The following is a 13,533-nucleotide window of genomic DNA, read 5'->3' as shown; positions in this document are numbered from 1 at the left end:
CCCTGTCTGAGGTGCCCCCAGGGTCTGTTTGGCAGCACCATATCAAAGTCAGGGTTGGGAGAGAAATGCCAAAGGCAGTTGAAGCCAAGCAGATGGGCTGAGTGAGAACCAGGTCCCTCAGCCCTCCTTGTCCCCCTGGCATGTGTAATTTTCTCCATTGCATGCTGGGGTCTCTCAGGATGGGGAGAGGTCAGCAAAAGAGCCTGGTTTAGTTTACTTACTGCGTCCAGGCTTGGTTTGAGGGAGGTTGTGGCATCCTGAGCTCTTGCCTTCTGCATCCTTGGGCAGTGTTTTCCACTGAGAGGGGCTGATGTGCACCTACAGCAGCATGTACAGGGTTAGGTGAGAGCTAAAAGTCACCCACTTAGGGCATTTTTCATGGGAATGTAGTGATAGGGCAAGGGGGAATGGCTTAAAACTGAAAGAGGGAAGGTTTAGATCAGGTAATAGCAAGAAGTTCTTTCCTGTGGGGGTGGTGAGGCACTGGAACAGGTTGCCCAGAAGTTGTGGCTGCCCCATCTGTGGAAGTGTTCAAGTCCAGGTTGGATGGGGCTTGGAGCAACCTGGGATAGTGGAAGGTGTCCCTGCCCATGGCAGGGGGTTGGAATTAGATGATCTTTAAGATCCCTTCCAACCCAAACCATTCTATGAGTCTACTTTGTCTACTGTTGTATGATCTAAAGATGCCTTAATGTCTTCAAAGAAAGCAAAAGCAGCTCTGGTCCATAGCTGTTTTTCAGGCTGGTTGCAGCTCACTATGTGCATTGAACTGGCTCCTGATGCTCTCTGCTCCAACAAATTCCTATTGATTTCTCAGTAACGATTGCTGCCATGATGTTACCAAGGGCAGCCTCCGTCCCTCCTCACAGTTGAGGGGCCGTGTGTCAAGGGGGTGTGAGAAGAGATGCTGCTGGTTTCACTCTGAGCACTCGAGTAGCTGTTCCCACCTGTGTCACCCTTTCTGTGTGACTTCACCCCGCATGAAATGGGACCTGTGTAACACAACCGCGTCTTGCAACGCGTTCTCAAAGCGAATGCTTGTGAAACACTGTGGCTCTGAGATGCTAAAAAACCCAAACCAAACACGCCAAAAGAACCCCGAGTGGATGCATATCCATCTCTTTTACCTCTGCCCATGCTTCCAGCGCCCAGGCAGAGCCAAACAGGTGCTGTGTGGGAGGGGATCTTTGCCCTAATGCCATCTGCGGCGGGCTGAGCCATACGGAGAAGGTGTGCTTGGATTTCGACCGGCTACTCTGCAATGTTGCTGTTTCTATGGCAACTATTTTTTATTCAACAAGAGGAGCTTAAAATCCGTAGGGCTAAATCCAGTCCTCGGAAGAAGCATTTGCAGTTTTTCAAGGGGCTCTTCAGTAGGTGCAGTTTGTAGCTGGCTCTCGTTGCTTCAGGGTCGTGGTGTCTCTAAAACCTCCCTCCCAGCACCCTTTTCTCATCATCCCAGCCCACATCTCTACATTTTGGTCTTCCTCTGCTGGCTCTTGTCAGAACAAGGGGACAGTTTGCACGTGCTGTGTCTTACGGGGTATTTCTGTCTCCCTGCAGAGAGTGCACCTTCAGGGAAAATTGCCCTGCGTTTAGCAAAGGAAGTTGGTGAATCACAAACAAGGCTGATTCATCTACAAATAATGCAGAGGGTTGCATTTGGTAGCGTTTCTTTCTTTATTTCCCTTCTTTTTTCTCAATAAAAAAACAAATGCCAGATTCCTGTGGAGGCAGTTTAACCACTGCTATTACTGTGTTTGTGCCTGGTTACCACACATGAGCTTTGTGATTAAAATTAGGCAATTAGAAACAGCCAGTTTCTTGGAGAAATCAGAGAAAACACAGAGGGGAAGTGATTTCTTCAAAAACAAAAACCAAATCAACTAAGATATTCCCATTCATACCAGGTGGGGCTGGCTTCTGTGTCCTTTATTAAAGTAAACCAGGAGAGATGGGACTGAAGGCAAGAGCATTTCCTGCTTTTACAGTTAAAGGAGGTTCAGGTCAATCGTTTATTAAGTGGTCAGTGTTTCTAATCAGCCTCTCAACCTTGCAACTTTTCAGCATTCAGACTTAGTTCTGAATTTTGCATGAAGCTGCAGTTTTGTAATTTGTGTGCATCTGACTGTCCTGGACCAAAAGAGCCCTGACTTTTAAGAATATTTGAAAGTTAGCCTCTAATTTGAAAATTACGTTCAAATGAGAGCCTTTTGCTCTTATCTATACACTGCGTAAGCTGCTGTATTTAAAATTACATTATTCCAGTGGTCTTCAGCAGAATGGGCTAAAAGTGGGCATTTTACAATCCGAAGGTGATGCCTTTCCTGGGGTTTGGGTACACAGAGCAACCAGCCCTGAGTGCAGCTTCCCTGACTGTCACAGACAAAAGCAGCTTAGCCAGGTCCCCCTGCTCTATCAGCTTTACCCAGTGCACTGTAAAATTGCCTGAGCTCCATTCTTGTGACGTGGACAAAATCGACATTTGTTGAGCAGAAATGACATTTGTTGACCTGGTATTTAGGTGCCAGGTCAGGCAAATGGCTGTGATGATTTTGAAGTCTCTCTGAGTTGATCACCTAAAGCTAATACTTAGTGACTTAATTATCAGGACTTAAGCAAGTCACCCATACAGGTACTTCACTTCCCTAAGGCTTACTCGCATCTTTTAAGAGTTGGAACGCTTTTCTAAATCTGTGGATCTCTTTTGGAGTGACATTTAGGCTGCCATGTCACCTGGCATTTCTGAAACCTGCACTACTGGTGGTAGTTTCTCAGCTGAGAAGCAGAAAGCTGTGTGGCTATCTCAGACCCTAAAGAAGAGGGTTGGGAATTTGGAGCCTGTTTCTCCTCCCAGCACTGTTCCTGACTTGTTACTTGACCTCCAGACGTAGCAGTTCCTAGCCCTGCGTGCGATGCTGGGTACACTGAGCTGTTGCAAAGCTCATCAGTATTTTTTGCAGAAAAATTACAGAAGCACAAGCCATGTGAAGATGGAAATGATGGTGCAGATGTGTATCAAAGCAGGGCTGTCTTTCAGGTGGCCCAGAGAGTCACAGCCTGTGCATTTGCAAATGCACCCTGCTTTAAAGCTGTGAGCGCGGGACTGAGTTTAATTGCTTTTTGGGGATTATAGTGAGAGCTGTGACAGCTCTGGCTTTTGCCAGTGGGTTTGGACTGTGAGTGACAGACGTTCATTGAGGGGTTTTGCAGCGCTCCACTCATTACCCGTGAGCTGTAATCCATCATGTTAGAGATTGTGACCCTTGGAGTGAGCAGCTGTGCTGCCCATGCCACGTTAATTTGTTGAATGTTTTGTGGCATCATTTTTCACACTGCTCTAAGGGACTCTCCTGCATCCTTGCTGATTGTCAGCCCAGTTTATTTGGCTGCTCCTCAGCAGCCAGAGGGTGTTTCCATTGCCCCCTCAGGGCTTGTGAACCCCAGGACAGGCAGTCTATTGGTATGAATTATATAATCACAGAATCGTTGACTCACTCAGTTTGGAAAACACCTCCAAGATTGAGTCCAACTATTAACCCAGCACTGCCAAGCCCACCATGTCCCCAAGTGCCACATGTACTCAACTTTTAAATCCCTCCAGAGATGGTGACTTCCCTGGGCACCCTCTCCCAGTGCCTGACATTCAGTGTAGAAATTTTTCCTAATATCCAGCCCAAACTTCTGTGTGGTCAGTGAGGCTGCTCCTGGGAAGCACTGACTGCCAGTAGGAGTAAAGGCTCACGATGCATGGGGCTATAAAATGCTCCAGCTAGTCAAAACTATTCTGCCTGTTGAGCTCCATTTCAAAGAAAATTGAAAGTCACTTGGAGAAGTTGCTGAAAAATAATGGCTGGTGAAATCCTCACTGGTGGCATTGAATGCTGTGAAGCAGCAGCAAAGAGTTGAATTCTGCCACCCATAATCATTTCAGGCATTTCTTTTGTTCAGCTGCAGAGCCCAGCGGGGACCAGGAGAAAGTCTCACCCCTCCAGTCCTTTCCCTGTAGCTGCTTTTATTAAACAGGCGTCGTTCCTGTCAATGTGAATAAAGGGAAGAGAGAGCAGTTCATTATCCAGTGTATCACTTTGAGTCTAATACTAATTAAAAGCTTTGCCATCACTTCTCTGGAACCTATTCTTAGAAATTATGTAAATTAATTGGAGTTTTGAAGAGGAGCATATGCCAAATCCTAAGTAATTCCCTGCTGGCTGAGGCAGCTCCAGCACTGGAACCGGAGAACGGCATCAGGAATCTTTTTTCTTTCCTTTTGTGGCTGCAAAAATATAGAGCTGCTTTGGTAAATTTTGATGATTCTCTTTAGTCAGTATACGAGACAGATCAAATATCCAGACCCTGACCATTTTCCAGAGAGGTACGATACAAAGGCTTTTTCGCCATGAAAGCTTTTCCATCTCAAAAATGACATTTAACACAGACAGGGTTTTTACTTCCACAGCATTTCTCCAAAGAAATGCATGTTCCTGCTTCAAAGAGGATTTTGACCCTCAAAAGGGAGATGTACTTGAGATCCTGTGAACTCCCCCGTGAGTTCACTCTTGCGACTGATTTAATGGGGAAAATATTTACTTGCTATGTCGAATGACAAGGGAGATTTGATCCCAAGGTACAGAGTGCTTTTGAAGTAAAATAGCTTTAAATATTATTAGTGCATTTTTCCCCCTATCTGATTACTTTTCCCCTTTGAAAAAAAGCCAAAGCAAATAGAAGGAGAAACACCAAAGAAAATGATTCAGATAAAAAGGAGAAGCAGTATGGTTTGGTGTCAATATATTTTGGTCCTAATCAACAAATCACTTTAAAAGTTGATTAAACTACTTGCATGTTTAAAGATAAACATGATTAAGTACTTTGGTGGTTCTTGGCTTATTACATATTGAGGCTGGATCCGAGCGTGAGCTGAATCATGGAACGTTTTTGGGGAGATGCTGATTCCAGATGCACATTTTGCAAAGTTGCCTTTTCTTTTCAACCTCACCTCATATATTAAGAGACTCGGGATGTGGATGCTCAGGGAGGAGGAGGAGGCAGCCCTGCAGTCCAGATGCTTTTTTTTGCCTTTAGGAGTTTGAAGTTCAGTGCTGGTGAGGTTGGATTTTTTCAGCCATCATCTTTTCCCTCTGAAGCCTTTCCAGTATTAAAGGTGGCAGTTTTTGATAGGACCTTAAAGCTCATCTTGTTCCACTCCCTTGCCATGGACAGGGGCACCTCCCACTATCCCAGGTTGCTGGCCTTGGACACTTCCAGGGATGGACATCCACAACTTCTCTGGGCAGCCTGTTCCAGTTACTCACTACCCTCACAGTAAAGAATTTCTTCCTAATATCTGATCTAAATCTGCCTTTTTTCAGGTTAAAACCATTCCTCCTCACCCTATCATTGCATGCCCTTGTGAAAAGGATGCTCAAACTCCTGGCTGTCTGCTCCTTCCTCAGCCATTAGTTCCTTGGGCTCTGGGCCATTATTGTTAAATGTTCCTCAGTTTCCTCATCAGTATTTTCTTCTGCTATGAGACTAAATCCATTACAGTTTTTTGTTTGGTTTTTTTTTTTTGTTTTTACTGCTTTTTGGTTCTCACCAGAAAGGGTTCTGTAACACTGCAGGTTGGTAAGATGAAAACAACCATTCATTTAGCTGTGGCTGGAGCTTGTAAAAATCCTTATCTCTAGCAGCAGTTGGAATGTAAGATCCCAGAATAGAAGTTGTTAAGCCCTTACAAGTGCAGACAGTTCTTGGGAAAAGAAAGCACAATGACACACAACTCTGGATCAATAGAAAATCATTTTAGAACAAGAATACCACGTGTAGCAATGAATGTAGATGGGATTGTTGTTGCTAACCACTTATTAGATAGCAAGCTTTCTGCATGTATTTTGGAGTAGTCTGTGAGTGTGTGCTAAATATAACATCATCTCTCTTTATGCTTGTATTGGCTAATACACCAGTGGTTTAGAAATACTGTGGGACATTTTTATTGAATGAACACAAAATGCAGTCATTACCCTGGAATTAGGGTGGCAGCTTGTATGACTGTTAGATAGGGGCCACAAGGGATGGAGTAATTGGGTGTTAAACACTAAACTGGTGGCAAAGCAGGGAGTTGAATCTGGGTTGATTCTGAATTTCAGGACAGCATCCTGCTGCCATCCCCAGAGGTGCTGTGGGGAACCCTCTGCATGTAGCCTGTGGGTGCAGCTGGGTTTTTGGTCCCAGGTAGAAGTGTTTTGTTGGGCATGTACTTGCAAACAGCTGCCTGTTTTCCCATCAGCACGTGCTCTTATTGCCCACATTTTGGGTCTGAGCCTTAGTCCATTTCCAGGTATTTGGAAAAAAAACCTTTCCATCTTCCATCTTGGAGACCAGCCCAGGTGCTTATTTTGGTGCCCTGCAGGTGCTGGACATCCATCAGGGTAAATAAGGGCCATGCTGAGCTGTTGGCATCCATGTTGTGCATTACCCTGGGGGGCTTCAGTTTGAGTCTTGGCACCTCTGGACTCTCAGCTGCTCCCAGAGAGTGTCAGAGGTAGAGAGGCTTTGCCCATGGGAGATTGTCAAGCAGCCATTTCTCAGCCAGGTCCTCATTTTGGTGAGCACAATCTCCTTGTGGATCCAAGTTCTGGTTGGATGCTGCTGCTGAGATGGACATACCCTGTGCTTTAGATATGATGGGCTTGGTGCTGTAGATGTGTCCTCTAGGAGAGAGGTTGTCCCCTTGCTTTCTGTGATTGGGTTGGCATGAAGAGAACGTAGGACCAGCTAAGTGACAAAACACACGTGGATGCCTTCCAAATAGGTTTTCAGATGTATTGGTTCCTTCTTGGTGTCACCATGTGTTCCTCTTCCCACAGGACCATGCTGATTTGAGAAACCACTTCTTCACTGTGGGGATGAAGCTGGAGGCAGTGAATATGAGGGAGCCCTTTCATATCTGTCCTGCATCAGTGACCAAGGTGAGTGCTCAGAAAGGAGGGGTGAAAAGAGCCTGACTGGGAAACCCTTCCTGATTTCCACCATGTTTAGAAATGGTGGTACTTAAGTGGCTGGAGAACACGTTAAGCAATAGGTTTAAAATCCATGGATGTTCCCAACTAATTCTTTCTTTCCCACAAGCATCACCAGCTGACTCTGTGCACTTAAAACCAATGGGGATGAGCATGTTCATGTACCCCTTGTGTGCAAAAAAAGTGGATCCCTTGTTTGTCTCCTGTCCCTCTATATGTGTTTTCCCTGCACATCTGGGAAACCTTTGGAAATAAAACAGCTGAATGACAGTGGTAGCTGGATATTTAATCCACATTCTCAAAAAGATGAGAGAGGAAGACTCTGGGGTCTCCAGGATCATCTCCAGTCCCTGCTCAGCTGTGGGACCCTGACCCTCAGCGCTTTCCATTGCTCCATTTCACCCGTCTCTAAAACTCAGGGTTTGATCTCTTTGGTAGAAACACTTTGATGAAAAGGTTTAGTTGGGAGCAGGGTATTTTCAGTAGTTTGGTCCCCAGTTTGGCTCTTTCAGCTTTCCAGGTTACCTTTTGTTGTAGCAAATCTAACTCGTGATTTTGGTTCTCTTCTTTTTCACCCCTCAGGTTTTTAACAATCATTATTTACAAGTGACCATTGATGACTTGAGACCTGAACCCAGCAACATCTCGATGCTTTGCCATGCGGATTCCTTGGGAATCTTGCCAATACAGTGGTGCCTTAAAAACGGAGTCAATCTCACACCTCCCAAGGGTCTGTATTCCTTCTCAGTGATTTTTGGGTTTACTCTGAAGGAAGTTTGCTTGTTATTATTGCCTTTAAAACTATGCTGGTGGTTGCTGCAGAGCATCAGCTGAAGTATCTCAAGCCAGAGTAGTTTTCTGGAGTTACTGGGGCTGTTCTGGCTCCTACCAGCCCATGAACATGTCAGCAAACCTGTGTTGCTGGTGGATTGATGTCCCTGTGCTTCGAAGTCTGATTCAGGCGGTACCAAATCCTCGTGCATTCCTGTGGAATGAATCCTAGCAATTCGTTGTGTGTGTAGAGAGCAAAAGGAGCATTAAAAGGTCCTGTTATTGTAGAGGCAAACCCTATAGCATCCACCTTGGTGCAATGCCGAGGCCAAGCAAAGCTCCTAAATCTGAGTGTTTGAGCTATAAACAGCTGCCTGCCCAGGAGTGGGGAGGGATTTCCTTGGCTGTCTCAACCAATCCCAGGGCACATTGCAAGCAGTGTTCAGGTCAGGGCTAGGAGAAACAGCCTCCAGCCCTGCTATTCCCCAACTTTGTAGCAGTGCATAATTACTCCTGACTTCAGGCAACCACCTGTGGTGCCCTAGCAATATTTATTCGCTTGCAAAATGCGTTGGTTCCCGGGAATTTCAGGTTTTTGAAGCTGGCCAGGATGCCAGTGCTCTGATGCCAAAAATTGTTGTTGCTTGGAAGAAAGAAATGCCTCAAAAAAAAAAAAAAATCAAGCTAAGTTTTGTGTATGAACATTTGTCTTCATTTTGGAAAAAGCGTGATGCTGCCAAACCCGGGGAAGGGAAGGGTTATTCCCTACCAGATTCAGAATCCTCTTATGTATGTCCAGAGTGCTTCTTCAGCACGTGTAATTTGAAATTCCCACCAGAGTCCTGGAGCCCTGTGCGTGCAGCTGCATGCAGTGCATCCATGATTGCTCTGCTGAAATAAATCTGCTCTCTGGGGCTTTAGCTCTCTCCTGCTGAAACCCAGGTGTAATGATAATGCCTGTGTAAGCACTCACTGACGCTGGCCAGAAAATTTGCTAAAAATGAAAGTATATAGAATATTTTAGGGTTTTTCCACCCAAATTCACGTGCAGCTTGCCCCAGGCAGGATAATTAACTGAAGGAGACCATAGGCCAGACATTTCTCTTGATGGGGTCACGGCCTAAAAATTTCCAATCCATGCTGATACAAAGCCTGTCTGAGGTGGTGTTTTATGGGTCAAGTGTGTGTGAACTCTCTTTTAGATGCCAGCATTTTAAGACATATCTGAAATACCTGTCATGGGAATATTTTTCAACTTGGACAGGCAGTTACCTGGTCCAGTGAAAGGGATCCCTGCTCTTGGCAAGGGGTGGAACTGGGTGACCTTCTAAGGCTCCTTCCAACCCAAACCGTTCTGTGATTCTGTGAGCTGGTGTGATGCCTGGTTATTGGGATCCACCTGGGCACCTGAGAAAGTGTAGAAAGCCTCTCCTTATTCCCCTGGTGAAAATAAAATTTGCTTTCTGCTGTGAGATCAGAAATCCTGGGGGGAAGCTATTAAAAAGGCATAAAGCCAGTGGCAGATAGATGCATTCTATATGTTGCTGTATTTTTATACTTTGTACAAGGGCTGCATGTCCAAACTGAATTTTATCACCTTAGAAACCTTTTCTATGGGCAGAAAAAGTTTTTTGAGTTACTCAAATGCAATCAGGTATTAGAATGAGTTATTTGAGAATAAAACAAACACAAACTAAACACAACAAAAACCCATAAACCACGAAAAAAAAAAGAAAGCAGAGGGAAAGTGAAAAGCATCCAAACCCCTTCTGGAGGTGCTAGACTTCTCTGAGCAGAATAATAGCAGCTTTGGGTAAAAAAATATGACCAGGACTGATCTGAGAGGGCAGCAGTGCTGTGGAAGTGAGGAAGGTTGTGGTGTGAGCTGGCTGCCGATGAGCAGGTCTGCCGAGGCGGAAATCCCACCATTTCCACCCTGGACAGCTCTGCCTGCCCTGGAGTGTAAGGAATTGCTGCCTCTTGCTCCTGCTGCCCCAGGGGTCACACATTTCCCCACCAACATCACCCCTAATGGAGAGGAAGTTGACAATACTTGTTTACAAAAAGGGTTGTTAAGCATTGGAACAGGGGAGGGTGGAATCACCAGTCCTGGAAATACTCCAAAAACATGTAGGTGTGGCACCTGGGGACATGGCTTAGTGGTGGCCTTGACAGTGCTGTGTTAATGACTGGACTTGATGATCTTAGAGGTCTTTTCCAACCTAAATGATTCTGAAATTCTGTTTAGCGTTGCCCAGGTGTCTCTCCCTGTTGAAAGGCAGGAAGCTCCCACGATGAAAAGGGTGGCAATGGAAGGAGTACCTTTTCTTTTTGTGGAAAGAATTTCTTTGCTGTTTTCTGGGCTTGGGTTTTTTTGGTTGATTTACGGTTTACAAGGAGGTTTTCTGATTGTAAAATTACTGATTTTATTTCATAAGAACAATGTGCCAGGTTGGGGTATTGGAGTTCTGAGTCCTTTATTTGTCTGATACCCATTCTCTTGCTTTTTTGCCTATCAGGGCTTTATTGAAGCCAAACAAAGAGTAAATGGGTCATGAACAGGAGGTGCAAATATTTGCTACTCGAAATAGAAAGCAGTATTTTCCTGTACAGTGCCAGAAATGAATACCCATTAACTGCTGCTGTATAAACATTGAACAAGCTCTGTTTATATTTATTAGAGCTGGATTTATAGACCACTTCCCTTTAGAGTAACAACCATTGTTTTATGAGCTATTAAGTGGGGGAAAAAACATTTTGATAATGCTCCTAGCTGTAAAGCTTACTAAAGAAATGCCACTTCCAAAACCTCCAGTACGTTTGTATTGTTATATTTGCTCCTGATTAGGCTGCTGGGCTCTTCCATGCCCAGAGCTGAGATGGCAAACACAGTGAAAGGTGTTGCATGTTTGAGGAGTGGCAGCTGAGTTGTGCGAACGCAGCTCTGAGTGTTGTCACTTGGGCTGGCAGGGTGTGAGTGCCGTGTGCTGATGGAGGCACTGAGTACCTGGTACCTCCCCATGTGCTGAGGGAGGCAGCTGAGAGCAGGATCACAGAATCAGGGAAACTATAAGGTTGGAAAAGGCCTCCAGTCGTGTAGGGTCATAGAGGCCAAACTTTGACTGATCCCACCTGGTCACCCAGACCAGAGCGCTGAGTGCCACGTCCAGTTGTTTCTTGACCACCTCCAGGGGTTGGGGACTCCACCACTTCCCTGGGCAGCTCATTCCAGTGCCTGACAACCCTTTCAGTGAGGAAATTCTTCCTGATATCCAACCTGGCCCTCCCCTAGAGCAGCTTAGTGCCATTTCCTCTCCTCCTGTCCCTGTTCCCTGGGAGCAGAGCCCAACTTCCCCCGGCTGCCCCCTCCTGTCAGGGACTTGTGCAGAGCCACAGGGTCCCCCCTGAGCCTCCTTTGCTCCAGGCTGAGCCCCTTTCCCAGCTCCCTCAGCCGCTCCTGGGGCTCCAGACCCTTCCCCAGCTCCATTCCCTGCCCTGGACACGCTCCAGCCCCTCAGGGTCTCTCTGCCGTGAAGGCCCAGAACTGGACGCAGCCCTGGAGGTGCAGCCTTGCCGTGAAAAGGCCACGTACAGGTCAAAGCTTGTTTGAAATCAGTTCCTGGGTGTTCCCCTTCTTAGAATCCACCTTGTGCTGCAGCAGTGAGTTATTTTTAATTCTCCAGCTGCTCTCCAGGTTCCGTTCCTGCTGAAGCCTAAAGAGAAAGGTCTTCCAGTGATTCCAGTGGTGCAGGACCAAGCCAACAGGTGGTTGTGTGGCGACAACACAGTCAAGTTTTAGTACCTCACTGAAACCTCTTTAATGTGCCTTTTCCATCCGCTCTGCCAAGATCTGTGTAGCTTAAAATGGAGATGCAAAACCCATCCATGAGGGGTTTAAATTGGAGATAAAAAAAGAGATGGAGAAGAAGTGTGAAGAAAATACTGTTGAAGAAATTGTTAAAAAACAGTGCAAGGATATTGTTTTGTATGAAAAAAGAACATTCTTTATAAGTAACTGCTCTTTTTTTTTCTTCCTTGTGCCTGTTTAGTTTTTTAGTTATTGTGCACTTTAATGCCCCACAGAAACAGGCATCTTAGCTCAAGGCTTTATCTCGGTAATTTGTTTGTCATGAATGCAATTACTAGGATTAGAAATCATCTTATCCCAGATACTTGGATCTTAGCAGGATGCTTGGCACGTTGTTTTCAAAAAATTTACCTACTTGTTTTTGGGATCTGGCAGACTGATAGGGGATTACACTTGGTATTCCAGTCCTTGCCCATAAAAAAAGTCACAATTTTCATTGTCATGAATGATTCATTCACATTTGATCTTGAGTGTCCCTTTTTGACTATCAATGCAAAAGGCATTTAGGGATGTTCTCTGAAATGAGGCTGTGCTGAGATGCCGGGAAGGGAGATTGAGGGGAGATTTTGGCCTTTGGGTGACTCTTGAAACTTTCCAGTGAGAGTAGTTCTGCAATAATGTCATTAGAATATCCACAGGCCCCTGGACAGGATTAGCACTCACTGTTTTCAAGCCCTGTAAAAAATAGAGACTAAGACACAGGCAGAAAAAGGCCCCAAAAAGCAAATTTAAAAACCCATTTCTGTCCGAAGAATTTATTGCCTAAATAGCCAAGTAAGAATAGTGGGTGCACAGAGATCTGATTTGTCTTTCTGTGATGCGACTCCTTGAGAGATGCTCAAGTAAATGAATCCCTTTATTTTACCTTGAAGCAGAGGCTGAAGGGATCATCTGCTTGCTGAGACTGGGAGATCTGTGCTCATTTTCCAGCTCTGCTCCAGATTTCTGTAACATTTTTACTGTGATGGGGTTCAGCTCACACACCCTGAGCTGCTGGGGAGTCAGTCAGGGAGGGTATGTCAATGAAGAGAGGAGAATTTATCTCCTGCTTTGAAAGAGAGGATGGATCAGCTTCTGATTGTGCTGATGCTCTCCCTGTCCCCTCCTGAGGGACCAGCAAATAACCCATGTCCAGACCCATCTTTTGGACATCTGAAAGGAGAAGAAAGAAGTCCGTGACTAGCCCCATGTGGAAATTTGGGACAGTGGCACTTCTCATTAGTTATGGGTTTATTAAAAGTTGGGAGATGCTAACAGAAAAGGGAAAATAAGGAAAATAATTATGTCTTACTACTTTTTAGTGGAGACTTGGCAGTGAAATGCAGGAGGTGTGTGAGTGGAGGCTGGAGAAGCCATTGTCTCTCTCACAGTGTACAAGCTGACACTGCACAGGTCACTGAGGCAGGATGAGATGCTGAAACACAGATATTCATCTGCTTGGGGCACATTTTGTCCTCTGTGGTGTGGAGTGGTGGCTGATGGCTCTTTTTGTTTTGTCCCCCTGCAGGTTACTCTGGTCAGGACTTTGACTGGGCAGACTACCAGAAGCAGTGTGGAGCCGAGGCAGCACCTCACCTGTGCTTTAGAAATGTAAGTTCTTCCTTTTGCTCCAGTCCATCCATGTGAAACAAAACAGCTTGCACAGAAAAGCTGCTGCAAGACTTTGGGAGGTTCCCCCAGGCTGCCTTAGGAAGGAAACTGGAGGAATGTTCCAGGTCTCCAGCCCTAAAAGAGAAAAAGCTTGTTCTAGTCTTGCCTTTATCTTCAATTATCCTGCTCTTCATCCCCTATCTGGTTGTGTACAGCACAAAAAGGATCTCAGCTGGTTATTGCAAGTAATTCAAGTGCTACTAAAAATAATCTAGGTAAAGA

At 45.5% G+C, this 13,533-nt stretch overlaps 1 protein-coding gene across 3 annotated transcripts in view; it reads left to right on the top strand.

The window, feature by feature from the left end:
• The window catches only part of SFMBT2 (Scm like with four mbt domains 2), a 105,626-nt gene that overhangs the window by 57,841 nt on the left and 34,252 nt on the right, over positions 1 to 13,533 (top strand). For all 3 annotated transcript variants that reach the window (XM_042052650.1, XM_042052641.1, XM_042052659.1), the window contains 3 exons: positions 6,870 to 6,971; positions 7,605 to 7,752; positions 13,169 to 13,251. In XM_042052650.1, coding sequence (XP_041908584.1) covers positions 6,870 to 6,971; positions 7,605 to 7,752; positions 13,169 to 13,251 — 333 coding nt within the window. The remainder of the gene's footprint in view (positions 1 to 6,869; positions 6,972 to 7,604; positions 7,753 to 13,168; positions 13,252 to 13,533) is intronic.

This window comes from Corvus kubaryi, unplaced genomic scaffold (genome assembly GCF_017639235.1).
Source record: "Corvus kubaryi isolate FWS band 111438036 unplaced genomic scaffold, C.kubaryi_AGA036_p1.0 135, whole genome shotgun sequence".
Lineage (NCBI taxonomy): Eukaryota > Metazoa > Chordata > Aves > Passeriformes > Corvidae > Corvus > Corvus kubaryi.
This window is presented reverse-complemented; position numbering and strand designations above follow the sequence as displayed.